This window comes from Eurosta solidaginis, chromosome 5 (assembly GCF_040869045.1).
Source record: "Eurosta solidaginis isolate ZX-2024a chromosome 5, ASM4086904v1, whole genome shotgun sequence".
Classification (NCBI taxonomy): Eukaryota; Metazoa; Arthropoda; class Insecta; order Diptera; family Tephritidae; genus Eurosta; species Eurosta solidaginis.
This window is the reverse complement of record NC_090323.1, coordinates 23,129,211-23,157,062: the sequence shown is the minus strand read 5'-3', so window position 1 is coordinate 23,157,062 and position 27,852 is coordinate 23,129,211. Positions and strand designations below refer to the sequence as shown.

Below are 27,852 nucleotides of genomic sequence, written 5' to 3'. Positions count from 1 at the left end.
TGTGGTCCGATTTGGCTCATATTTGGAACACATAATACATGCAAGAATAGAAATCGACCTGCGAAAAATAATCGCCACTAGGTGGCGCATGGATCGAGATATTCACAAAAATCGTATTTGTGGTCCGATTTGGCTCATATTTGGAACGCATAATACATGCAAGAATAGAAATCGACCTGTGAAAAAAATCGCCGCTAGGTGGCGCATGGATCGAGATATTCACAAAAATCGTATTTGTGGTCCGATTTGATTTGGTCCATATTTGGAACACATAATACATACATGAGTAGAAAGCGACCTATGATGCCCGATTTGGCTCATATTTGGAACAAATATTGCATACAGTCCAGTAGAAGTGACATCAAAATATTTTGGAGTTGGAGGAGGGGCAAGCATACGTGGCGCAGTCGAGTAAAGTCTTTGGAAGGATTATGTATAGAGGACTTAGGTTGTAACAAATTGTCAGAAAAGAGTCCTTGTAATAATGAGTCACTAAATGAACTAAATAGAATGAGAAATAATAGGCAATTAAATAAAGACTAAAAACTTGAAAATAAAATAATTTAAAAAAAATGTTTAAGTTAAACGGTTTTATTGAAAACAATACTTACATGAAATAATAATAATACGAAAAGCTAGAAAATAATTAGGTAGGTCCTAGGTACTAGTCATCACACTCCTTATCAATCTAGGGCGTTGATCAGACAATTAAATAAAAGCGTTGGGCGCGTGAAATTTCTAAAAATGTGAGGCGTAGCATAACCTGATTAAGGTTCAGTTTGTTTTACTTATGACTATCAATAGAAATATGACGCGTCCAACGCTTTTATTTAATTGTCGGATCAACGCCCTAGATTGATAAGGAGTGTGATGACTAGTACCTAGGACCTACCTAATTATTTTCTAGCTTTTCGTATTATTATTATTTCATGTAGGTATTGTTTTCAATAAAACCGTTTAACTTAAAATTTTTTTTAAATTATTTTATTTCTCTTTCAGCCGCGACACATAAGCAATTTTTCATATAGATGAGTTTAACACATGTTTATGCATTATGAGTAGATTGCACGTAATTTTATGGAGAACGGTAGAATGAGCGACACTGGCGCCATCTGATATTGAAAAGTGACCATCTCCCAAATTTTGTTCCAAGCAAACCATAAGAAGAAGAATTTCACATTTGCTTTGGCTAAAGGCGGTGACACAATGACATTTTTCATATAGATGCATTTAACATAAGCTTATGTATTCCAATAACATCATATGAAGGAACTTCAGACTTGACAATTGAAGTTTATTACGCCTTGCCCATTCACATACATACAAAATTTTGCGAACAACAACAACAAAAATACTTGCTAACATATTTTGTGTCGTATTCGATTGTTATATTGCAGTTTTTAATTGTGAAAAATGTTTAAAAAAATTTACCAACCATTGGGAAAAATAATTTCCCTTGCAACGTGTGCCAACACCCTTAGCCAAGCAAATGTCAAATTCTTCTTCTTATGATTTGCTTGGAACAAAATTGGGGAGTTGGCTAGTTTTCAATATCAGATGGCGCTAGTGTTGCACATTCTACCAGTCTCAATAAAAATACATGCAATCTACTCATAATGCATAAGCATGTGTTAAACTCATCTATATGAAAAACTGCTTATGTGTCGGAGCTGTAAGGGTGTTGGCACACTTTGCAAGTGAAATCATTTTTCCCACTGGTTGGTAAATTTTCTAACATATTTCGCAATTAAAAACTGCAATATAACAATCGATTACGACACAAAATATGTTAGCAAGTATTTCTGTTGTATAGGGAGAATGTTTATAACAGTGCTTCACGAAGTTTTGTATGTGAGTGGGCAAGGCGTAATAAACTTCAATTGCCAAGTCTGAAAATCCTTCATATTTACAAACGCAACATCTTGATTGATTGCGGCGATATTATTGGGATGCATGAGCTTGTGTTAAACGCATCCAGGCATGCTTAACCAACGAACCGATATCATTTCGTTACGATAATTAACGTTAATAAATGAAACGAAATGACTTTGTTTCGTTTATAACGCATCAATATATAAAAAATGTTATTGTGTCACGGCATTTTCTTGTGACAGATCACAAATCACCTACCCAGAATGAAATAAAGCCGGAGTCATTGCCCTGCAAAAACGCTCGCGTCAATCCACGTCATTTGACTAGTCATTTTACAGTCATAGGTTATATTCATAGTCACATTTGCATGGGCGTTGGTAAGTTTTGTGACCAAATTTTTTGTAGGGTGGTGCCGTATGTGGTATCGCTGTATCCGTATCCCTAACGTAATCAGCTGTTTACCGTTACGACGGTAAACCAAAACCCAATTGGTTGGCTACGATACGGTTACGACCTTAGCGGCACCAATAATCGATTGCATTGATTCTCATAAGGTTGGTCGAATCAGCTGTTATCAGGTTACCGATACGGTTACCGATAAAGCACCAATGTCTCCAGGTTAAAGAGAGAGAAAAAACAAGAGCTAAAGGAAAATGACGTAAAAATTGCACATAAAAAACAGCTGATCTTTTGTTTAGATGCGCAATGCGTGATCTTGTGTGTGTGATTTGTGGTGATAAATTCGGTATACACAAATCGATAAGCAGCAGTCTTGACTAAATTTAGGAAATCCCCTTGTTACCGGTAATCGGTAAGGCTGGGTACTCGAGACGTTTTTTTTACGCTGATACATTGAAATCAGCGCCATGGGCGGTACCAGCGCATTGTTTTAACGCAATCGTGTCAATCCTGTAGCGGATGGTCGGGCCTATAATTCTGTCCCCCAGCAGTGCTTTAATACTTCCAAAATGTGATGTTAAGGGGAATTTAGGAAATCTGATGAAAAAGCTGCAGTGGATCACACTAGTTGCGAAGAAACAGTGTGTTGTTTCCATTGATGGACAATCGTCTAGTCCGTTTGTAGCCACTTCTGGGGTTCCCCAAGGGAGTATATTAGGTCCACTTTTATTTATCTTATTTATTAATGACGTAAGTAGTTGTTTTTCATTCGCGAAGTGTTTGATATACGCCGATGACTTAAAGCTATTTTCTGCCATTAAGACGCCAGATGATGCCTTAATGTTGCAGAATGATATTAATAAATTGCACCAGTGGTGCCTGAATTCCGATATCTCTTTGAATCCGTCCAAATGCTTTCAAATGACCTACTCGAAGTCAATTAATCTTCTAACTACAAATTATAGTATCTCTAATTATGAGCTTCAATATGTTAATGAGATTAAGGACCTTGGTGTTGTCTTTGACAATAAGTTCTCTTTTAGTAAGCACATAAATTTCATAACCTCTAAATCATATTCTATGCTTGGCTTTGTAAGGCGCAATGCTACCAAATTCTCTGATCCCTACACGTTTAAGCTACTTTACGCGTCTTTTGTTAGATCTAATCTGGAATATGGCGTATTTATTTGGAGACCAAGTAGTCAAACTGCTATTACCAGAATTGAAAGAATATAAAAAATGTTTCTCAAATATGCCCTTCGTCCATTAAACTTCTCTGATCCTATACCCGCCTACTCTGCGCGACTTATGCTTTTAAGCCTTAAGTCTTTAGATAATCGCAGATCAATACTCTGCTTGTCATTTACGTATGATATTATTAATGGGTTCGTTGACTGTCCATATTTATTGGATAGGATTCGATTTAATATTCCTCGGAGGTGTCTTCGCAGTTTTTATACATTTTATTGTGACAATTTTAAAACCCTCTATTCCAGTAATGCTCCAATTGCTCGTGCTCTCCGTGAGTTTAACTCTATCAGTACTGTTGTAAATCTAGAATTTTCTTCTCCAAAAGCGAAACTGCTAAATATGTTAAAATCTGCTTTCTAAGTACTATGTATTATTTTTCAAATAACTATCTCTTAACTTTAGTTTGTATCATAGTCTGTAAGGATTTAAGTCCATTGACTAAGTGAAATAAAGAAAGAAAGAAAGAAAGAAAGAAAGAAATGCAGAACCTTGCATTAATAGACGGTACTAGTTCTAATTCTATCGCGCAAAAAATCTCTTTGGAAGAATATGAATCCGGTACGATTCGGTACGAACACATTTTCGTACTAACTTGACCTTGAAGGCAGTGAATGAAGGAGTCGAATGGAGTGGAATGAATAATAGCAGTTACAAAGAGTTGAACCAAAATATCTAATATTCGAATCAATAACTGTATTTTTTTTTCACGTCTATATACGTTTACGCTTAAACTTTATAGGGACTGCTAAGCGACAAACTTTAAATACACCTCTAAAATTGCTACGCATAAAATTAGTACTACTAAATTTCAATACGCATTATACTCAGATGTAACTGAAATATGTGTCCATGTTTCACCCTCTGCACTAATTCTATATATTCTATGCGCGTCCACTATTTATCACAACTGATTCAGCTATATGCTATACACAGAAATACAAAAGAGGGTTGTGTCTCCGCTTTTCGCTACACCCTGTGCTAGTTGCTAGTTGTTTAACCACTGCCGCTAGATGGGTCCCCTAAGCATTATCAAAGCGAGGATAGGCGTTTTTCTTCACGCGCAAACGAAACGTATACGCGTATAAAAAAACGGCTAATATTACAGATAAATATAAAAGGCAACGGTAATAATGTACAACAGGGGTCGAATGCTTAAAAACGTCCAAAAAAGTTGGGAGAGCTGTCAAAAGACGCGGTAACAATAATAAGAAGCCGAGCGCCGCCAATTCAGAAAGGGGTTCTGATCTTGGATTTAATCTTCTGTTGATACATAACATTCGTAAAACTTAATAAGTTTTAGACGTATTGCACAATAATTTCTATGTTTGAGCAACAAAAAAAAAAAAAAAAAAAAAACAACTGTATCGGTATCTCAGACCCTCTCTACCTTCCATTCCTGTTTCGGCAGAGATAAATAAAGTTTTTAGTTTCCGCTTTCGGATTCTTAATACGTAGGTCAGAGCGAATCTGTTGATACCATATATGTAATACTCCTATATTGCGACAAAAGGCTAGGTACATTCCCAAACATCAAAGTGCCGATATATTGCTGTTTAAATGTTTTTGTTTTTGTATTCAATAACCGAATGTAACTAAATTTAAATTTTTTCTTGTCACACTTATGCTGCTACAATCACACAAATTTTGTAGGCTGTCTTATTTGATTTCGAATTCAAAACTCATTGCGGGTATTTTCTATTAGCAATATAGGAGTATTACATATATGGTTGATACCCTCGTGATAATTTTTAATAAAAATTAGGTGGCGCGCCGTCTAGTAAAACGCTACCTATGGGAAATCCAGTTATTTATTGAACGGTTGGGAGTTAAGAACAAAAATTAAAATAATATTTTTATAGGGAAACTTGGTCATAGAGATGATCCAACTTTATAGTTGAACGATGATACGATCTACAATTGGCCACGGAGTTGCGAAATTCTATTTCAACGTCAGCGGCGCCACACTATCAGCGCATAACGCAACGTATCGCAGCGTTACACAGTCTTAACTTGTTGCCCGTTCAAATTTATTGAAATCGGCAGCGAAATCAAACATAATTCTAACTATTTATCCAGGCTATTTGCAGAGTTGGATTCATACAGGGCAATTGAAGTTTCCCTATTTAAGACAAAGTTTCACTCTTATTCAAGGCAAGTTTTTCTTCCTAGCATAATGGCAATGGCAGCATGTACAACTCGTCAACGCTTGTCAGAAGTGGATCCGGAAGAAACGAAGTATTTTATGGAAAAACTTGTTCATCAAATATATGCACACTTCGACGAGCAAGATTTAGTTGATATAACATTTAAGTTATCAAATCCGAGTTCCCTGTAAGTTAACGAATTAGTAATATTTGTACATATATACATACATATGATGTAGGTCACCTACCTATACACGTCAACTATACTTTTTCAATCTGCAGAATTACAGCTCATCGCCTGATCCTATCGGCTGCTAGTCCTTATTTCAGAAAACTCTTCAAAAGTGAAGAAGGCATTTGTCCACTTATAGAAATCACCAATATAGATGGCGACATTTTTGAACACTTGATCACCTTTTGCTACACCGGCAAAACTCTATTAACCATCGATTATGTAGATAAAATGTTAAAAGCGGCTTTGATACTGCAATTGGACGAAGCTGTTGAGAATTGTGTCGATTTCATAATTGAGCATATAGCCGATTTTACACTGCAGCGAGCATATAATCTAGAGCATGAGGTTCATTGCGAAATTTTAAGTAAAAAAATCATGGAATATGAGACCCGGAACTTTATGAGTGTAAGTGGGAATGAGCTTTTTGTTGATACTTTCATTTCTATTGACATTGCAGGTAGTCCAAAGCAATGTCTTTTTAAATTTTGAGGCTAGTAAGTTGCAAACAATCATCGAAAGTGAAAAACTTAATGTACCTTGTGAGAAAGTTGCTTTTGAAGTGGTAAAACGTTGGTATGAACATGATGTTTCTACGCGCAAGGGACATCTGCCAGATATAATTGCTTGTCTACGGCTAACACAATTTGATACGGACTTCCTTATGACTAATATTTTTTCGTTGCCTGGTTGCGAACATTTGGCTGTAAAGATAGTAGCATGGCTTAGTCAGCCTTCGACCCGATCCAAACTAACGTTGAAGTATACTAAAAAAAGAGAGGAACAGATCATAATTGCCGAAGAAGCTTTTCTTAGTTTACAGCTTAAGGTAAATATTTCTTGTTAAAAACATACTTTCCATTTACTTTGCTTGTTGGGTATGTATATAAACATTTAATTCAAAATTTAAATTTGTTGGGAAATGCATAAACGCCTTATTACAAAAATAAATTCAATTCTTATGTGAACATAATCTCACCAGTTGGCAGTTTGGGACATGGCGTAATATGTAAACCCAGACAGGTGAAGACAGAGTACAACAAGTAAAATTTGACGGCCCTCATAATCCGGTCATGAATTTTAAAGTAGTAGTAGGTGGGGAAAATTGTTGGTACTATTTTGACTACTTACATTGTGCAGAAAAAAGCCAAAAGAAAAAGTAAATGGAGAAGGAAAAGTAGAGGCAGTCGGATGCTGTCGCAAAAGTAAAGGAAAGAGCGAGGGTGAGAGTAAAGGTTAGAATAACAGTAAGAACAACGTTATGATAATGTAAACGAGTTGTAGAGTTAGACTTACATGAATAAGGGCAAGAGTAAGAGAAAAATGTTTCCAAAGTTAGCCAGAACTGTTTGCAGAAATATATAAGCCAAATGCGTCTTTTCTACACCATTCACCTATTTCTGCTCAATTACCCTGCCGCTGGACGCTTGGTTTGCATACGTCAATTGTGGATCTTCGGACCGTATATCGTCAATCTCGAGTCAAACGTTCCTTTCAGTAAAACTGTCATTTTCTCTAAGGAGCTCCGTAATTCTGGTGCAATGAAATAATGCCCGCGGAAGTAACGCATGAAGAATGAAAGAAATGCCCGCGCGTCCCTTTTTTCATGTACAAAAAGGTTATAATTACATCTGTTTACAATAAAAGGTGCGGTAAATGATCAGTTATTTAATTCTTTACTTTAGCCCTCAACTGTTATTACAAGACCAAAAATTTCAGAAAGATGCAAATCCTAAACCGCAAAATGAAAAAAATTATTATGTCAAGAGATATTTGCATAAGTTGAAACTATTCATGTAGTTGTTGTAATTTTGTTGTGCATACACAATCATGCAGAAAGGTGTTCTGCGAGGAAATAATTTTTATCCCCAAACCGATACTCGACCTACCAAAGGTTCATTAATTTAACCGCGACTGAACATCACCGAGGCAGAAAGTATTCTACCGGTTTCGGAGCAGTCCGGGGTAATTTTTAGGCTTTTCGGGAATATCTTCTGACAAGCTGCCCTTCTAATTTACGCTTTCGACCTCGCGCCATAGGTTCAAAAGTAGTCTTTTTTGACTCCCCTATATTTTTGGACGTATTTTAGCAATTGTGAGCTACGTGAAAAATTATCTTCGACTTGCTCCGTACATTAATCGTTTTTTTACTCAGCTGAGCTAAACTTCAAAAAAGGAAAGTGGCAAGAATATAAATCCTTTACAGACAACCGCTTTGCTGCCCTCCCTATCCCGACTGATGCCCGCCAAGGGGAGCGTACCTTCCGCATGGTCATTGAATCCGCCTCGGCACATTTCATTACCGCCGGGAGAATTCTCGAAATCCGGCCCCACTTCCCGGCGGAGGCCGCAAACTTAGCGAGATAGCGTGACCTTATAAGACAGCTTGATCCAGGCGACCCCCAAATAAGGGATATAAACCAACGCATCAGATTGCTTGTGGATGAACACAAGCGGGCGAAATGGGAGGAGCACCTAAGAGGTTGTAACCTCTCTACCGGTGTGGGTAAACTTTGATCCACCGTAAAGTCCCTATGTTGTTGTTGTTGTTGTAGCGATTAGGTTACTCCCCGAAGGCTTTGGGGAGTGTTATCGATGTGATGGTCCTTTGTCGGATACAGATCCGATACGCTCCGGTAACACAGCACCATTAAGGTGCTGGCCCGACCATCTCGGGAACGATTTATATGGCGACATTGAACCTTCAGGCCATCCCTCCCTCCCCACCCCCAAGTTCCATGAGGAGCTGGGGTCGCCAGAGCCTCGTCTGTTAGTGAAACGGGATTCGCCGCTCGAAGGTGAGGTTGACAATTGGGTTGGAGAAGCTATATATTGCGCTACACAACCCCTTGAATCCCGTAAAGTCCCTATCGAATCCGACTAAGCACAAAGACAAAGTTTCCATCGCCTTTGGCGACAAAGTGCTGTCGGACGCGAAAAAATTCGCGAGCGCTTTCTGCCGACAATATATAATGCATCCTACGGTCGACAAAGATAGACGGAGAGCCAATAGACACGCACATAAACACAAATTCAGCGCGTCACCAATCACCATCACCGCTAAAGAGGTCGAGGACGCCATTGGTCGTGCTAAACCATCCAAAGCAGTGGGCCCAGACGGCATAGCCATGCCGATGCTTAAAAACCTAGGGAAAGAGGGTATCAAATATTTAGCGCATGTCTTCAACCTGTCTCTTTCCACCTTTGTCATACCTGAGAAATGGAAAATGGCCAAGGTGGTCCCGCTACTAAAGCCTGGGAAACCAGCTAACATAGGTGAGTCGTATCGTCCGATATCTCTCCTATCGCCAGTGGCAAAGACGCTTGAAGCCCTTTTGCTCCCTTATTTCCAAGCAAATTTGCAGCTAGCCCCTCACCAGCATGGCTTCAGAAAACTCCACAGCACTACCACCGCGCTAAATGCCATTAGCACCCAAATAAATTGCGTTTTAAATCAATACCCCCACCATAGAACAGTACTCGTAGCGCTAGACCTATCAAAAGCTTTTGATACGGTCAACCATGGCTCGTTACTGCAAGACCTGGAAGGGTCTACCCTTCCCCCATGTCTTAAAAGGTGGACTGAAAATTATCTGGGTGGTCGGCAGGCATCGGTGCAATTTAGAAACGAAACATCAAAACCAAAGAGAATTAAACAAGGGGTGCCACCGGGTGGTGTCCTATCCCCACTTTTGTTTAATTTCTACATATCTAAGCTACCTTCACCACCGGAAGGAGTCACAATCGTTTCCTACGCCGATGACTGCACAATAATGGCCACAGGCCCAGGCCCAGAGATCGATGAGCTATGCAATAAAATAAACGGCTATCTCCCTGATCTCTCCAGTTTTTTCGCCTCGCGAAACCTGGCATTGTCACCGACTAAATCTTCCGCGACCTTATTTACAACATGGACGCCCCAAATGTCGACCATATTGAACATCCACGTCGATGGCACTACGCTACCGACTGTCCTACACCCCAAAATCTTGGGTGTGACGTTTGATCAGGATCTACATTTTGGTGCGCACGCAACCGCAATTGTTCCAAGAATCCAGAGCCGTAACAAAATCCTCAAATCCCTCGCTGGCAGTACTTGGGGAAAAGATAAAGAAACGCTCATGACTACATACAAAGCAATTAGCCAGCCGATTACCTGCTATGCGTCACCCATATGGTCGCCAAGCCTAAAAATCACCCACTGGAAGAAACTACAGGCCTGCCAAAATACTGCTCTCAGAATCGCCACGGGCTGGCTTCTTATGTCCCCAGAACACCATCTGCATAATGAGGCGAGAATACTCCCCATCAGGGAGAGAAATGAGATGCTGACCAAACAGTTCCTGTTGAATACCCAGAAACCTGGGCATCCCAACAGACATCTGATTGATGAACCAGCACCGCCTAGGGGCTTAAGGAGTCATCTCCGTAAGCATTTTGAGGAAATACGGCACCTGAGAACCCAGCCGTATGAAGTGAAAAAACACAAGCAGGTCCTTGGTGAACTCCATAAACAGGCGTCAGACCTTTATACCGGGAATTGCCCGGTGAATCCAGTACTTAACGAAAATTATCCAAAACTCGCGGAAGAGGAACGCATACTCCCCAGGGAAACGCGTGTCATTCTTGCTCAACTTCGTTCTGGATACTGTAACAGGTTAAACTCTTACCTATCCAGAATCAACCCCGACATACAAAATGTATGCCCCGCTTGCAATGTGTCACCACATGACACCAACCATCTCTTCAATTGTAATGTGGAACCAACGCCTCTAACACCCCTTTCCTTATGGTCCACCCCTGTTGAAACGGAAGATTCCTTGGACTCCCGTTAGAGGATATTGATGACAATTTGTGATCGGTCGCGGCTATTAGGTGGGGCGAGCATTGCTACAACAACAACAACATACTCAGCTGAGCAGAGCTCACAGAGTATATTAATTTTGTTCGCATAACGGTACCCGGCATAAACTAATCGAGACAGATAGAGACTTCTATATATCAAAATGATCTGGGCGAAAAAAGAAATTCATTTAGCCATGTCCGTCCGTCCGTAAACACGATAACTTGAGTAAATTTTGAGGTATCTTGATGAAATTTGGTATGTGAGTTCCTGGGCACTCATCTCAGATCTCAGAGCTATTTAAAATGAACGAAATCGGACTATAACCACGCCCACTTTTTCGATATCGAGAATATCGAAAAACCGAAAAAGTGCGATAATTCATTACCAAAGACGGATAAACTTGGTATGTGGGTTGACCTTATGACGCAGAATAGAAAATTAGCAAAATTTTGGACAATGGGCATAGTAACGCCCACTTTTAAAAGAAGGTAATAATAAAAATAAAGTTTTGCAAGCTGTAATTTGGCAGTCGTTGAAGATATCATGATGAAATTTGGCAGGAACGTTACTCCTATTACTATATGTGTTCTAAATAAGAATTAGCAAAATCGGATGACGAACACGCCCACTCTTTGAAATAAATTTTTTTAAAGTGAAATTTTAACAAAAATGTAATATATTTACAGTACATAAGAAAATTATGTCGACATTCAACGCCAGTAATGATATGGTGCAACAAAATACAAAAATAAAAGAAAATTTCAAAATGGGCGTGGCTCCGCCCTTTTTCATTTAATTTGTCTAGAATACTTTTAATGCCATAAGTCGAAGAAAAATTTACCAATCCTTGTGAAATTTGGTAAGCGCATAGCTATGACGATAACTGTGAAAATAGGCGAAATCGGTTGAAGCCACGCCCAGTTTTTTATACACAGTCGACTCGGCCGTTAACACGATAACTTGAGCAAAAATCGTTATATTTTTACTAAACTTAGTTCACTTACTTATCTGAACTCACTTTATCTTGGTATTAAAAATGGGCGAAATCCGACTATGACCACGCCCACTTTTTCGATATCGAAAATTTCTAAAAATGAAAAAATGCTACGATTCTATGCCAAATACGAAAAAAGGGATAAAACATGGTGATTGGATTGATTTTTTGGCGCAAAATATAACTTTAGAAACAACTTTGTAAAATGTGTGTGACACCTACCAAATTAAGTAGAAGAAAATGAAAAAGTTCTGCAGTGCGAAATCAAAAGCCCTTGGAATCACGGGAGGAATACTGTTCGTGGTATTACATATATAAATAAATTAGCAATACGTTCTAGGTCACCCTGGTCCACATTTTGATCGATATCTCGAAAACGCCTTCACATATACAACTGAGGGCCACTCCCTTTTAAAACCCTCATTAATACCTTTAATTTGATAGCCATATCGTACAAACACATTCTAGAGTCACCCCTGGTCCACCTTTATGGCGATATCTCGAAAAGGCGTCCACCTATAGAACTATGGCCCACTCCTGAGTATGTAATGTTCGGTTACACCCGAACTTTGCTTTCCTTACTTGTTTACTTTTATTTTAAATTTAATGTTAATGTTACATAAATTTCTAGGAAGGCACCATTTTCCAATATTACGAAACAGAAGATTCATGGAAGGAGTGGGCTCAAATAGAACTAGATATTCATAGTTTTGGAGTAATTTTTGTGGACGAAAATTTAATTTTCATTGGCGGTAAACGAAGAGACAAAACAATCAATGAAGTAAGCAGCTGGAATTTCAAAACTAAATTATTTCAATACTTGGCTCCAATGAATCAGCGGCGATCCAATCCTAATGTTGTAGTATTACATGAAAAAATATATGCCATCGGAGGATGGAATCAGTCCGGACCTCTAAAATCAGTAGAAATGTAAGTACGGGTGTGTTCAAGCCGCCAAGTAGTAACAGTGGTACTTAATTGATGGGATGTTGATGTTACTAAAGCTGATGACGTGCTGCAAGAGCGCAATGAACGCTTCCCACGGCAACCGTTTATATGTATCGGAGCGACTTGGGATTTTTTTCCCCGACCAAGGGCTATCATTTCAGTGTAACCCCATTTAGTTTGTTGCGTCCCACCCACAAATTGTCATCCTCGGAGCAGCTCCTTGTAGGTGGACTGCTCCATACCCTTACGCTCCGGGGAGGTATTGAACCAAACCCCAGTCCCAGGCTGTGGTTCTGCTGCATATGTCGGAAATTCTACAAGAGCTCAATGAAATTTTTAATGTTGCGTTTGGTTTCCTATTCATAATCAATATATTGGCAACATTTCATTCAACGAACGCAAGACCTGGAAGGGTCTCGCCTTCCACCAAGTCTCAAAAGGTGGACCGAAAATTATCTGTCTGGTCGGCAAGCATCGGTGCAATTAAGGAATGTAACATCCAAACCAAGAAGAATTAAAGAAGGGGTGCCACACGGTGTTGCCCTATCCCCACTTCTATTTAACTTCTACATATGAAAGCTACCTTCACCACCAGAAGGAGTCACTATCGTTTCCTACGCCGATGACTGCACAATAATGGCAACAAAATGAAACTTGAAAGGCAAATCATTTAAGAACTAACGTTATATTATTCATGTACAAAACTAGCATAGTTCGTATATTGCGTTGAAGACTAAATGTGTTATTCCTTGACGCAAAAAACGAACTATGATGATTTGCCAAAATCTGTTTGTCCTTTATAACGACGTAATAACTACTATAGGTCTTCAAGGGGTTAATAAGTGCAATTCAAAACCGTTATAGCTTCAAAGCTTCTGGGACCCAATTGTCAACTCCCTACCCGAGGCGAATAATGCTGTAAATATGAGTGTATTATACGCATATTTAGCAGACGAGACTCTGGCGACTCCAAATTACTCATGGAACTAGGGGAAATCGTTCCCAACATGGTCGATAAAGGCACTCCTCGAAGGTTTTGTTGGTAATAAATCCAGTACGTTCCATGAGGAACTTGGGGTCGCCAGAGCCTCACCTGCTAAATGTGAGCATGATTCATTCATATTTATAACAGGATTCCCCGCGCGTAGGTGACGTTGACAATTGAGTTGCGGAAGCTCTGAAGCTATAAAGCTTTATCTTGCGATTATCAACGCCTTGAATCATACCAAGAACCATCAACATCCCCGAAACTGTCGGAGAGTGTCTTTATCGGTACAGCAACAACAACAACATTTAACTATTCTACCCATGCACACATTCATACTTATTTAGGTATTCTGTTTCGAATGGATGGAAGACAGTAAGTACGTGCGAACCAGGTGGTGGTGATGCGGCAGTTACTTTAAATGATAAAATTTATGTTGTGGGTGGATGTTTCTTACACCCTTCACAAGGCATTTCAAAATGTTTTACATGTTATGATCCCATAACGAATTGTTGGACTCAATGTGCTGATATGATTGAAGCACCTCAACGTTGTATTGTAAGTGCAGAAATCTATTATAATAATAAATTAGTAGGAGGTTATCACGCCTGACATTTATTTATTTATTTTTTATACCCAGCTGTACTTGTACACAGGGTATTATAACTTTGATTTGATAACGGTTGGTTGTGCAGGTATAAAGGAATCAAGATAGATATAGACTTCCATATATCAAAATCAGCAGTATCGAAAACAAGTAAGGAAGGTTAAGTTCGGGTGTAACCGAACATTACATACTCAGTTGAGAGCTATGGTGACAACATAAGGGAAAATAACCATGTAGGAAAATGAACCGAGGGAAACCGTGGAATGTGTTTGTATGACATGTGTATCAAATGAAAGACATTAAAGAGTATTTTATGAGGGAGTGGGCCATAGTTCTATAGGTGGTCGCCATTTAGGGATATCGCCATAAAGGTGGATCAGGGTTGACTCTAGAATTTGTTTGTACAATATGGGTATCAAAAAAAAGGTGCTAATGAGTATTTTAAAAGGGAGTGGTGGTAGTTGTATAGGTGGTCGCCTTTTCGAGATATCGCCATAAAGGTGGACCAGGGGTGACCCTAGAATTTGTTTGTACAATATGGGTATCAAAAAAAAAACGGTGCTAATGAGTATTTTAAAAGGGAGTGATCCTTATTTCCATAGGTGGACGCCGTTTCGAGATATCGCCATAAAGATGGACCAGGGATGACCCTAGAATTTGTTTGTACAATATGGGTACCAAAAAAAAAAGGTGCTAATGAGTATTTTAAAAGGGAGTGATCCTTAGTTCCATAGGTGGACGCCGTTTCGAGATATCGCCATAAAGGTGGACCAGGTGACCCTAGAATTTGTTTGTACGATATGGGTATCAAATTAAAGGTATTAATGAGGGTTTTAAAAGGGAGTGGTGGTAGTTGTATAGGTGGTCGCCTTTTCGAGATATCGCCATAAAGGTGGACCAGGGGTGACTCTAGAATACGTTTGTACAATATGGGTATCAAACGAAAGGTGTTAATGAGTATTTTAAAAGGGAGTGATCCTTAGTTCCATAGGTGGACGCCGTTTCGAGATATCGCCATAAAGGTGGACCAGGTGACCCTAGAATTTGTTTGTACGATATGGGTATCAAATTAAAGGTATTAATGAGGGTTTTAAAAGGGAGTGGTGGTAGTTGTATAGGTGGTCGCTTTTTCGAGATATCGCCATAGAGGTGGACCAGGGGTGAATCTAGAATGCGTTTGTACAATATGGGTATCAAACGAAAGGTGTTAATGAGTATTTTAAAAGGGAGTGGGCCTTAGTTCTATAGGTGGACGCCGTTTCGAAATATCGCCATAAAGGTGGACCAGGGGTGACTCTAGGATGTGTTTGTACGATATGGGTATCAAATTAAAGGTATTAATTAGGGTTTTAAAAGGCAGTGGTGGTAGTTGTATAGGTGGTCGCCTTTTCGAGATATCGCCATAAAGGTGGACCAGGGGTGACTCTAGAATACGTTTGTACAATATGGGTATCAAACGAAAGGTGTTAATGAGTATTTTAAAAGGGAGTGGGCCATAGTTCTATAGGTGGATGCCTTTTCGAGATATCGCCATAAAGGTGGACCAGGGGTGGCTCTAGAATATGTTTGTACGATATGGATATCAAATGAAAGGTGTTAATGAGTATTTTAAAAGGGCGTGGGGCTTAGTTCTATAGGTGGACGCCTTTTCGGGATATCGCCATAAAGGTGGACCAGGGGTGACTCTAGAATGTGTTTGTACGATATTGGTATCAAATTAAAAGTATTAATGTGGGTTTTAAAAGGGAGCGGCCTTTAGTTGTATATGTCAAGGCGGTTTCGAGATATTGACCGAAATGTGGCCCAGAGTGACCCAGAACATCATCTGCCGAGTACCGCTAATTTATTTATATATGTAATACCTGCAAAGATTTCAAGGGTTTTTTATTTCGCCCTGCAGAACATTTTCATTTTCTTCTACTTAATATGGTAGGTGTCACAACCATTTTACAAAGTTTTTTCAAAAGTTATATTTCGCGTCAATAAACCAATCCAATTACCATGTTTCATCCCTTTTTTCGTATTTGGTATAGAATTATGGCATTTTTTTCATTTTTCGGATTTTTCGATATCGAAAAAGTGGGCGTGGTCATAGTCGGATCTCGTTCATTTTTTACACCAAGATAAAGTGCGTTCAGATAAGTACGTGAACTAAGTTCAGTAAAGATATGTCGATTTTTGCTGTAGTTATCGTGTTAACGGCCATGCGGAAGGACAGACGGACGACGGTGTATAAAAACTGGGCGTGGCTTCAACCGATTTCGCCCATTTTCACAGAAAGCAGTTAACGTCATAAAATCTATGCCCCTACCAAATTTCAAAAGGATTGGTAAATTTTTGTTCGACTTATGGCATTAAAAGTATCCTAGACAAATTAAATGAAAAAGGGCGGAGCCACGCCCATTTTGAAATTTTCTTTTATTTTTGTATTTTGTTGCACCATATCATTACTGGAGTTGAATGTTGACATAATTTACTTATATACTGTAAAGATATTAAATTTTTTGTTAAAATTTTACTTCAAAAAAATTTTAAAAGTGGGCGTGTTCCTTCTCCGATTTTGCTAATTTTTATTTAGCGTACATATAGTAATAGGAGTAACGTTCCTGCCAAATTTCATCATGATATATTCAACGACTGCCAAATTACAGCTTGCAAAAGTTTTAAATTACCTTCTTTTAAAAGTGGGCGGTGCCACGCCCATTGTCCAAAATTTTACTAATTTTCAATTCTGCGTCATAAGTTCAACTCACCTACTAAATTTCATCGCTTTATCTGTCTTTGGTAATGAATTATTGCACTTTTTCGGTTTTTCGAAATTTTCGATATCGAAAAAGTGGGCGTGGTTATAGTCCGATATCGTTCATTTTAAATAGCGATCTTAGATGAGTGCTCAGGAACTTACATACCAAATTTCATCAAGATACCTCAAAATTTACTCAAGTTATCGTGTTAACGGACGGACGGACGGACGGACATGGCTAAATTAAATTTTTTTTCGATCCTGATGATTTTGATATATGGAAGTCTATATCTATCTCGAATCCTTTATACCTGTACAACCAACCGTTATGCAATCAAACTTAATATACTCTGTGAGCTCTGCTCAACTGAGTATAACAATTTCGATAGAGCCATGTCCGCCCGTCCGTCTGTCCGTTAACACGATAACTTGAGTAAATATTGAGATATTAAATTTGGTACACGAGCTTATCTGGACCCAGAATAGATTGGTATTGAAAATGAGCGAAATCGGATAATAACAACACCCACTTTTTATATATATAACATTTTGGAAAACACAAAAAACCTAATTATTTAGTAAATAATACACCTAGAATGTTGCAATTTGACGTGTGGACTGATATTGAGACTATTGAAAAAAGTTTGAAAAACATTTTTAAAATGGGCGTGGTACCGCCCACTTGTGATAAAATCAATTCTACAAATATTTTTAATCATAAATCGAAAATCGTTAAACCTATCGTAACAAAATTCGGCAGAGGTTGCCTTTACTATAAGGAATGCTTTGAAGAAAAGTTGACGAAATCGGTTAAGGACCACGCGCACTTTTATATAAAAGATTTTTAAAAGGGTCGTGGACGAATAAAATGAGCTATATCTTTGCAAAAAAGAGCTCACATCAATGGTATTTCATTTGCCAAGTGGATTTATAACAATAAATAGGAAAAACTTCAAATTTAAAAAAATGAGCGTGGCACCGCCCCTTTTACGACTAAGCAATTTTCTGTTTCGGGAGCCATAACTCGAAGAAAAATTAGTTCAGAATAGAACCATATATATATATTGTTACGAATATTAGCAAAACTAAGGGGTGCTGCTATCTCTAAGCCGATGCTAAGGTGCGCCTTGCATGCACATCCATAGATCAATCTATGTATCTACATAAACGAATAAAACATTATGTCTACACATATGTACGTACACGCAGCAGAGAAGAGATGCTCCCAAAAGTATGCAATTGTAATTGTTGAAGTGTCGCTCACAAATACACGCATATGAGAAGCTATATACGTGCATCTGTAGTTATAATTATATGACGGCAACTAAGCAAATTCAGGAAGCCCTAGAAGATGCCACGAGGAAATCACAGAGTATAAAAGCACCAGCGGTAGAGGCGCTATAATCAGTTTCGATTAAGACGCTATCTAGCGAGCAATGGCAGTATTATTTTGAAAGTGAGTTTCATTTGAGCTATAAATCAGTTTGGTTATTAGCTTGCAAAGTATAAGTGTTATTGTGTAGTACTTTAATAAAGGCCATTTTTCCATTATTCAATATTGGAGTTATTTATTCAACAATTTAGTCATTCGAACTTAGCAGAAGGGCAAATAAGAGGATTTGCAAGTAAATTCGTTACAATACATATATATTATTGCGCAGCCTTGTAAAACTATTAAGCACACAAAACAAACAACAACAGCATTTCAAGTGTACAGCTGGGTATGTAATGTTCGGTTTCACCCGAACTTGGACTTCCTTACTTGTTTATTCTATATTTTAGGCAACTGTACACAATGGCCAAATATTTATATTAACTGGAACTTATACATTGCAATATTATAATCCGCAAAGCAACATATGGACTAAGGTAAAATTAAAGATACAAATTTTTATTGCGCTTTCACAAATCTTAATGCGCATAACCATCGTTTTTGGTAGATTTGTGAGTGTCCCAGCAGAATCTTTTCTGAAGGAATTGGGCTCATTTCTATCGACAAGCAATTATGGGCTGTAGGCGGCAATGAAACGAATGATGTTATCGTATACGATGGAAAATCTGGTTGGACTTCAAAGAGCCAAGTGCCTATGATTGGTCCTTACTATTCTTTCGCGGTACCTAAGATTTTGCTTAAAACTGAATAATAAGTGTGAAAATTGAAGAAAAAGGATTATGAGACTATGATATTGAAATCGTACTCGATGGGCTTTTATCTATAGATAAATAAATATCTAATACTTATATGTGATTATTATTGTTCTGATTTATTTGTGTTTATTATCGAGAGACCCGGCAGAGGATGTTCTATCCTAACTGTGGTTTACCTTCTTCGTTTGAAGAAACTTTTAAGACGTTTTGATCTCCTACTCTCCCGTTAATTCTTCTCCCACACTTACTCTCCTCTCATTCTCCCTCAAATCATAAATATTTTTGCCAATAGATCGTTCAATGTTCCACCTCCAGTAAAAAAGGCTTGACTGCTGAGTGAAATATCACCATATCTCGGCTGCCGTTTCCAAAAACGCACTTTCTCATTAAACTTTTGAAAAAGGTCATATCAGAATCCTTCAATGCGCCTTCGTCTTGCACTGCTAATTTCAGTCGTTCGAGATTCCCATCATGCTACAGAAGATTTTCTCTAACTCAGAGTGCTATCAAAGATCTTTGTATGTTTTTTTTAGCTGTCTTATGTTTCCCTCAATAGGGACAACAGGGAGAAGCATACATCTATATTGGGTACCAGGGCACATCGGACTAGATTGCAACGAAAAAGCGGATCAACTAGCTAAAGCCCTGAACGAAGTTTTAACTGAGGCTATGCAAGCACTGACTTATATAAAGAGGACCCAAATACAGATAAGAAATAAGTGGTACGACCGAGAATTAACAAACCTGCATAAAAGAAAAATATAATCTTATAAAACTGCTCGAAATACTGGATTTTGGGACGAATATCACGTCATTAAGAAAATATATAAAAGAACCATAATTTATAAAAAAAAGAAATACATGGAAGATAGAGTAAATCATAACAATGGCGATATGAAACGTATGTGGAAGTGTCTAAAAGACCTCGTCGAGCTTAATGATGTTAAAAAACATATCACTAAAATTTTAATTAACGGTGAATGCCTGGAAAATGAATATGATATAGCTAATGCCCTAAATAACTTTTTTATACAAAGTATTGTTGAAATTAATGATAGCATCGAAGAAATTGTAAATGGGGATGAAATAAGCGTAAATCATAGTAATCCATTGGAAACATTTAAATTTACTGACATTGTAGTGGACGATATTATTATTATCACAAAATCACCTTAAAACAAATATGGCGGCGACAAGCTTTTATCGGAGGGTGTCGTTAAAGATGCCATGACATATACTGCTAATTTCTACAAAGACATAATTAACGAATCCTTAAACAGCGGTATTGTACCTAGTTACTGGAAAATTTCAACAATAATACCTGTTGAAAAAGTAAAAAATACAATGAAACCTGAGGAACTACGTCCAATTAACACGTTACCTACAGTTGAAAAAATTATGGAGACAGTGGTGAAGGATCAACTTGTGGCATACTTAGAGAAGCATAATGTGATTATCCCAGAACAATCGGGATTCAGGAAGAGCCATTCTTGTGAAACAGCGTTGAATATGGTAATTGCAGATTGGAAAGAAGACATGGCGGAAAAAAATTTACGGTGTCTGTCTTCTTGGATTTAAAACGGGATTTTGAAACTGTCGATAGATCTGAGCTATTGGACGTTATGTTTAAAATTGGTATAAGAGGAAAGGCGTTGGAATGGTTCCGGAGTTATTTGGGTGACAGAAAACAGAGAACGATAATTGGAAAGGAGGTTTCATCAATGGTGGATGTTAACATTGGTTTACCACAAGGCTCGGTCTTGGCGCCAATATAGTTTAGATTGTATATCAATGATATCAAAAGATGCTTAAAATATTGTCAAATACATCTATTTGCGAATGATGCATTGCTTGTCATAAGTGAAAAATATGCAGAATGTGCCATGCTGAAAGTACAAGAAGACCTGGACTCGCTATACAAATGGTTATGCCTTAGAAAACTGAAATTAAATGTCGAAAAAACTAAGTTCATGATATTTTATAAAAACACTAATATCATAAGTAACAATAGTTTAAATAATATTACGCTGAAGGTAAAAGACATGGAAATCCAAAGAGTAGACAAAATTAAGTATTTAGGAGTTTTGATTGATGATAATCTAAATTTTGAAGAGCATGTAACTTATCTGGAAAGGAAAATTGCACAGAAAACAGGCTTCATGTATAGAACATGTAAACATATCAGTCAAAGTCATAAAATATTGGTATATCGTTCAATTATTGAACCACACTTTATTTATTGTCCTACTATTCTGCTATTAAGTAATGATATATATATTAAGAAACTTCAAATACAGCAAAACAAGGCAATGCGATTTATTTTAAAATGTTCTCCAAGAACGCCAAAAATTGTAATGCTCAATAGATTAAACTGGCTTAGTATTAAACAGTCAGTTAGTTATTTCACATTGAAATTTATACACAAACTTAGGTTAGGAATGTTACCGAATTACCTGAGTAGTAAAATACATTATAATCATGAAATCCACAATTATGGAACTAGAAATTGCAATAATATAAGACTGCCTAGAATAAGAACTGAGTTCGCCAAAAGGTCTCTTGAATATTTAGGGTATAAAATGTATAATGAGTTACCTTCTGATTTGAAAGACTGTGAAAATATTAGTAAGTTCAAAGAAAAATTGTTTTTATATTGTACGTCACTAAATGTGACATGAGTATTTATGTTTAATATCTTATTTTAACCTAAACTAGGTCTTAAAGACCGTAATAATAAATGAAAAAAAAAAAAAAATAATAAGGGCGCATCCCCTAAAGCTTGTTCCGTATATTTCCCGAGTAGAATGGCGAGATTAAGAGAAGGGGCGAGAGCTGCACATGATCGACCAAGCGGGAAAGGCATTGGTCCAAGCGCGAGGCTGTAAAGTGTCGAAGATTATGTGTAGGTCTTACAACCTTAGACCAAAAAAAGTTGCTCCTATCATTAAAAAGAGAGGATTGTAGACTAATGACGGGTATTCTGACTGGACACTGCCTTCCGGCATCACATGCCTTTAAATTAGGCTTGGCCAGTGATAGAAGATGTAGGAAGTGCGGGTTGGAGGAGGAAACGATCGAGCATGTTTTGTACTCGTGCCCTGCGCTTGCCAGGCTAAGACTCCAGCTATAAGGAGTGAGACAGCTGTCAGATCTAGAAGCAGCAAGTGGCATAGGTCCTAGAAAGCTTCTAGTATATGCCAAGAGGACGGAGTTATTTAGTAACATAGGTCCTGGGTTTTGATAACGTTTTTCAGGTTGGTCGTTAAACAAACTTCTGGTAACACTACGAAGTCATTCAGTTTATGTTAGGTACTCATGAACTGTTCAGTTCAACCTAATCTAACCTGCCCTCAATGGAAAAGAGTGTACACTGGAGAGTTCCATTAATGTTATTAGTTTGGGTTTCCATTGGTTAACAACAGTTATTCATACTATTCATACATACATCCCCCTCCCCTGCCTTTAAAAATACATTTTACCAAAATGTTCTCAGAAGGTATTCTACAATGGCCGAACAAAGTTCATTGACATATATTTCCGAAAAATTTGGATCATTAGTGTAGTGACCTTCAATGCTTTGAGCTTAGCTACAATAACCTTTTCAGGGTAAGATTCTGAAGAGATAAACTAAAATTTTTAAAATTTCAATGTCAAAATAATCATAATTATATAATCGGTGATTAATGTTGTTGGATATTTAAATGTTATAATTATTTGTTTAGTTGTTTTGTTTGCAAGGTCAACTCTTTTGCCAATATAAAACTGACTAGAGATTTTATTGAACCACTCAGTTGCTTGTTTAGACGTTCGTGTAAAGGGCTTCTAAAAGTTATACTCTAGAAAAAAAAGTAGAAAGAAAGTGTTCAAAACGGACTAAAAAAATATTTTCACTCACGCATTAAAAAAATAAAACATGTCAAAATCAATCGCCCTACACCCACTGAGACCGCGCATTCTTTTGTTCATTTTACTAACTGTGTGCCAACATACCGCATACGCTCAATTCGGTTATCCTGGTTTGGGTGGTTTCGGCGGCGGCTTTGGTGGTGGTCTCAATGGTGCGGGCTATGGTCTCGGCTATGGATTTGGTGGTTATCCTACCTTAACGGGGCCACAGCAAGTTCCTTCCTTTGGTGGCGGCTATCCGTGTTACGGTGGGTACTTCTGTGGCGGCCGTTATCCTGGTTTTGGAGGTTATCCGTTTTATGGCAATGGCATGAGTAAGTGGAATAGTACTTGGTGACTTGCACTCTTATGCCAAATGAAGAAAATTTGTTTACAAAAGGTTTATATTAAGTGTTTTGGACATGCTATTTCTTTTGATATTTCTGTAGGTACGGCATTTGCGAGCAGCAGCGGTGGTGGAATCGCCAGTGCATCAGCTAATAGTGGTTATCGTGGTAATTTTTTTGGATGAGTTTCAGGTGAAAATTAGATTTAAATTCAATTCGACTGCTCAGTGGCATATCACCCTGTCTCGGTTGCGAGTTCGAAAACGCAATATCTCATAACACTATACAACAAAATCAAGTTTCCTTCTGGGTATTGTACCAAAACAATTTTACATACGTTCTTCAGTCGACTACAGAGAAAAGGCATTCTTGCAACTAAACTCCGAAACAATTAGCTGCATTCTTCAAAAGTTTGTTGATTTGGGTACGGCAGTAGAGATAGACCGATCTGACACTCGGCCTTCAAAATTTGTAGTAGGCTTACTATTTATAAATAAATAAAATATTTGCTCTTATTTATAAGATCGTTGTTTCAATTTTCGCATCTAACAGGAAAGGGTTGAATGTGTTTTCTACTTTGAACCTTATAATTTGCTTTCGCAAAGGCATTCTTTAACGCTTCTAAATATGCAGTGATTACAGTTAGGTCGCAAAATAGACCCCAGGGTTTCATAGGTAAACTTTAAGATGTAGGACATTATTGCCTCTAACATCTCGATTTCAAGTTCAATTCTTAAACTCTTGATGGTACTGTATCACAGTGACTGATAAAGTAGCCTTAGCCTACTGGACAATAATTAGTAACATAGTCGCTATCTGACATTTTCGCCACCCTTAACCACTCAAAGAAACCGACAAAGTTTCTTAGACCTAATTTGCAGTTGGACTAAGTTTACAATCGCAAAAAACTTTCTTATAAAATAGATATTAGATCATCTGAATTGCTTTTATACACAAACTTATTACTCAAGAGCTTCATTTCACCAAATTATTACTGTTAGTCAATAATAAATTATTTTTATTTTTTATTTGAATAGTCTACACATTTTCGTTTGGACACAAATTCGTTGGGCAAAATGTATATGTATCTAAATATATACATAAATTCATTAGATTCCAAATAAATAAAATACTTCAAATTAGCGTTGCGTCTTTCTCAATTAGCGGCATTCTTAAAACGTTTGCGTAAAATATTAATTCTAATATAAATACATGAGTGTGCGTTAAAATAATAACATCAACAAGAAACATATTTCAAATGTAACGCTTAATACAATTTTCGTAGCGGTAGGTTTATCATTTTCACGAGTAGCAAGCACTACATATCACCGGGATCTTTCCAGCCATATTTCTGCTTTTTGCCGCCAGATTGTGGTTTATAATACTTATCGCTATTACCATTTTTATAATTATTATAGCCACGCCCCTCATTTCTTGACGATTGTTTAGGCGACGCACAATAGCAGGTACGTTTCTGTGAATCCAAATACGCTTTACAACCAAGTGTTAAAGTGCCTGTAAATAAGACTTTGGCAGCAGCTTTACACCCGGACATAAATAAGTCGCTGGCGATCGATTTGTCAATTGAATCGCAAATTTTGTAAAGGCAACGTTTAAAGTCCAAATCACAAAGATCCTTATTATTATTACAGGTGTCATAGCAAATATCGTGTTCATTGCAACATTGCTCCATTTCAATAGCAGGCAAGTATTCGGTATTGATCCGCAAGCCTAGCGAGCCACATCCATCGGCTGTAGGAGTGTAGAGTTTATTTTGAACGGGGCGGACATCTGAAAAATAAAAGGAAATAAAAAATCAGTAAATACAGCAAAAATTCTCAATACATCAATTTTCTATTACTTGACGAAGGGGAAAACGTGCGTGATGAGATTCTGAAATTTTTATCTGATCTGCGGCTACTATATCTCTAATCTTTCAATTCTGCTTTTTGTTTTACTTCATATAAGAATGCACCGGAAATCTAGAAGGTTTGATGATGTCACGAAATCAAATCGTGCGCAAAACTGGAGCTGCCCTCCAAGGGTAGGATTTTTACATCTTCCATTCTTGTTGTTAATTCTGATCCAGCTCTATTACAGAAACGAAGCAAGAAGTTTCCGAAATGGAAATTCTCAACTTTTATCAAGATTTAACTTATTTGAAGGCAGAATGAACAGTTTCCGCACCATTAGCAAATTCCGGTACGTTCCGGTAACAAGCACCATTAAGGAAATAGCCCGACCATCTGGGGAACGATTTGGTATGACCACATGAAACCTTCTAGGTATACTGGCCTCCCTCCCCTAGATCCATGAGGAACTTGGGGTCGCCAGAGCCTCGGCTGTTAAAGAAACAGGATTCGAAACGGGTAGGTTGGGTTGGACAAGCTATATATTGCGCTGGCAATCGCTTGAAAAGATTGAGCTGCACAACTCCTTGAATCAATTTGGTATTTTACTCGCCTCTTACTACAGGGATACCTGCCGCGGGTATGTTCTAAGCCCTCTAACCCGCTGGGGGCTGTCTCCCGAGTCATCTAGTGGTTTTGGGGAGTGTTGCCGAAGTGGATGGTGGTAATTTGCCGGATATAGTTCCGGTACGTTCCGGTAACAAGCACCATTTATGTACCATGCCAACCATCTCGGCACACATCCTTTAGTCCATGGACTGGGTGTTTCTGGGGATACTACTTTCCTATTATAACAACAAACACTCTACCCTGAAGCTGTTTTCAAATTGCAAGTGTAGCAAAGATCCAGCCGGCATCATTTATCCTTATACATAGATTGTTTTACTTGTGTTGTATCTGCAAGCACACTATTCTTTTTCAACTTAACAACTTTTAATTTCGTACTTTTCCACAGCGTCCTCTTTAGTCTAGTAGCAGAAAGTTACATAAAAAGCTCGCATGCAGAGTTGGGATACGTCAATATGTATATATATATTAATTGGTGCTATTTGTATCTAATTGATAATGTACGTAGTCGAGAGCAAAGATGAGTTGCCTTTTCTAGATTGGTACACGTGTACCGATAAACCTGCCACTGTTACTGAAACAATGATGCTTCGATTCTACAATGGGCTTTGCTGAGAAGCTGTAGCTGGTGTTTTATTACAGTATTCCAGTGGAAATCTCCAGTAGTAAGTCCTTTGTCACAGTCAGCTGTTCGATTATTAGTAGTACTACAAACAAAAACAAAGCAAATTAAATTTTATTTTGGTTTCACAATCTCATCAAAAAATCTGACGCATTACTTCAATTATGCATGCCCTTGTTAAGAGTAACACGCAACACTTTTTTAAAACTTTCCCAGCATGGTGCAAATAATCTAGCGCACGCATATGCACTATATTTACGTATTTTCCGGCTGCGGCCGACTTTCCATTTGCAGCCTTCTTCAAAGTTTGTAAGCAACTTACCTGTGGGTTTGCCGTCTGGGCCCAAGCATTTGAAGATGCACTCTTCTTCCACCGCCGCGTGGAACACTTCATGCACTGTACGAAACTTGCGAACAACTGTGACCAAATTTTTGAAAACATCACCGAATATTGCTTCCGCTGCTATAATGGCATCGCGCAGATGGCCAAGAGTACTAGAGCCATAACCCGAGTAGGCGTACGTAAGGAACGTTAGCACGTAAATTGCAATTTTCATATAAGGAAAATGCATTTTTCATTAGATTGAGAGCTCACTAGTTCACTTTTGGACGATTATAAACAATTTATAAAAAGAAAATTTTTTGCACAGAATTCATCAATGTTAGTTGATTGTCAAATTCTGAAAGAGCTGCCATATCTTATTTTACTAGCGAATTACCATACTACGTTTCATATGTTGGAAGGCACTGGAAAAAGATTTGTTTGTCAAATTGAGCAAGTCAGAACGATATAATTGATCAGAATTTATGCTTCGTGTCAATATAATTTTTGGTTGAAATTCGCATTTTATCCTATAGTTTGATAAAATAAGGTGTGTGAATTCATTTCGTAATAAGATTGGCAGCTTTATCATCTTTTCCACAAATTTTGTAAATAGCAACAGTTTTATAGCCAGGGCATACATATTTCAGGGGCTACAAAACTGCCTCGTTAGTGATGGTGAAATCATGCATGCATCGAGGCTTCGTTACAACTTTCGAGACTGAAATTTTTATAAATCATATATATTATTTCTAATTGCTGTTTTTATGTACGGGTCCCTTTTTCGCTCTTATTTGGAATCCAAATCTATAAATAAAGTTTTGGTTGTAAAGATGGAGGGCTATTAGCGAGCTTTGGGAAAGTTTGGTCGTAGAGCTTTTGTTTAGCTATATTTTATTAAAATAATTTGTTAAAAATAAACGATTGTGACCACACAAAGAAATCTATTTGTACTATGGCACTATTGTGAATATTTGCACTGCATTACCGGTAGTTGCTACCATACGCTAGATGGCAGCGCAAGCTGTAA

The 27,852-nt window shown here is 37.9% G+C and overlaps 3 protein-coding genes across 3 annotated transcripts; 2 read left to right on the top strand and 1 right to left on the bottom strand.

Annotated features, from left to right (window-relative positions):
- The first annotated feature begins 5,481 nt into the window (after positions 1-5,481).
- On the top strand, positions 5,482-19,269 carry LOC137254043 (kelch-like protein 5). Its single transcript, XM_067791720.1, has 7 exons — positions 5,482-5,853; positions 5,949-6,306; positions 6,359-6,727; positions 12,370-12,668; positions 14,019-14,229; positions 18,804-18,890; positions 18,962-19,269. Exons 1-7 carry the CDS (start codon positions 5,696-5,698, stop codon positions 19,163-19,165), a joined length of 1,686 nt encoding a protein of 561 aa, XP_067647821.1. The 5' UTR covers positions 5,482-5,695; the 3' UTR covers positions 19,166-19,269.
- A 143-nt stretch (positions 19,270-19,412) lies between these two features.
- LOC137254044 (keratin-associated protein 19-2) lies at positions 19,413-23,904 on the top strand. The gene is made up of 2 exons (XM_067791721.1): positions 19,413-23,389; positions 23,504-23,904. The coding sequence occupies exons 1-2, from the start codon at positions 23,083-23,085 to the stop codon at positions 23,584-23,586; spliced, it is 390 nt and encodes a 129-aa protein (XP_067647822.1). The 5' UTR covers positions 19,413-23,082; the 3' UTR covers positions 23,587-23,904.
- Positions 23,905-24,375: 471 nt separating this feature from the next.
- GXIVsPLA2 (phospholipase A2 group XII) lies at positions 24,376-27,202 on the bottom strand. Its single transcript, XM_067792184.1, has 2 exons — positions 26,823-27,202; positions 24,376-25,192 (listed from the first exon to the last, which is right to left on the bottom strand). Exons 1-2 carry the CDS (start codon positions 27,070-27,072, stop codon positions 24,720-24,722), a joined length of 723 nt encoding a protein of 240 aa, XP_067648285.1. The 5' UTR covers positions 27,073-27,202; the 3' UTR covers positions 24,376-24,719.
- Positions 27,203-27,852: the final 650 nt, after the last annotated feature.

Coding starts and splice junctions, on each gene's coding strand:
- LOC137254043 (XM_067791720.1), top strand. CDS start 5,696: ATGGCAATGGCAGCATGTACAACTCGTCAACGCTTGTCAGAAGTGGAT. Junction 5,854..5,948: donor TTATCAAATCCGAGTTCCCT/GTAAGTTAACGA, acceptor TTCAATCTGCAG/AATTACAGCTCATCGCCTGA. Junction 14,230..18,803: donor AAGCACCTCAACGTTGTATT/GTAAGTGCAGAA, acceptor TCTATATTTTAG/GCAACTGTACACAATGGCCA.
- LOC137254044 (XM_067791721.1), top strand. CDS start 23,083: ATGTCAAAATCAATCGCCCTACACCCACTGAGACCGCGCATTCTTTTG. Junction 23,390..23,503: donor GTTTTATGGCAATGGCATGA/GTAAGTGGAATA, acceptor ATATTTCTGTAG/GTACGGCATTTGCGAGCAGC.
- GXIVsPLA2 (XM_067792184.1), bottom strand. CDS start 27,072: ATGCATTTTCCTTATATGAAAATTGCAATTTACGTGCTAACGTTCCTT. Junction 25,193..26,822: donor CCCAGACGGCAAACCCACAG/GTAAGTTGCTTA, acceptor TTTATTTTTCAG/ATGTCCGCCCCGTTCAAAAT.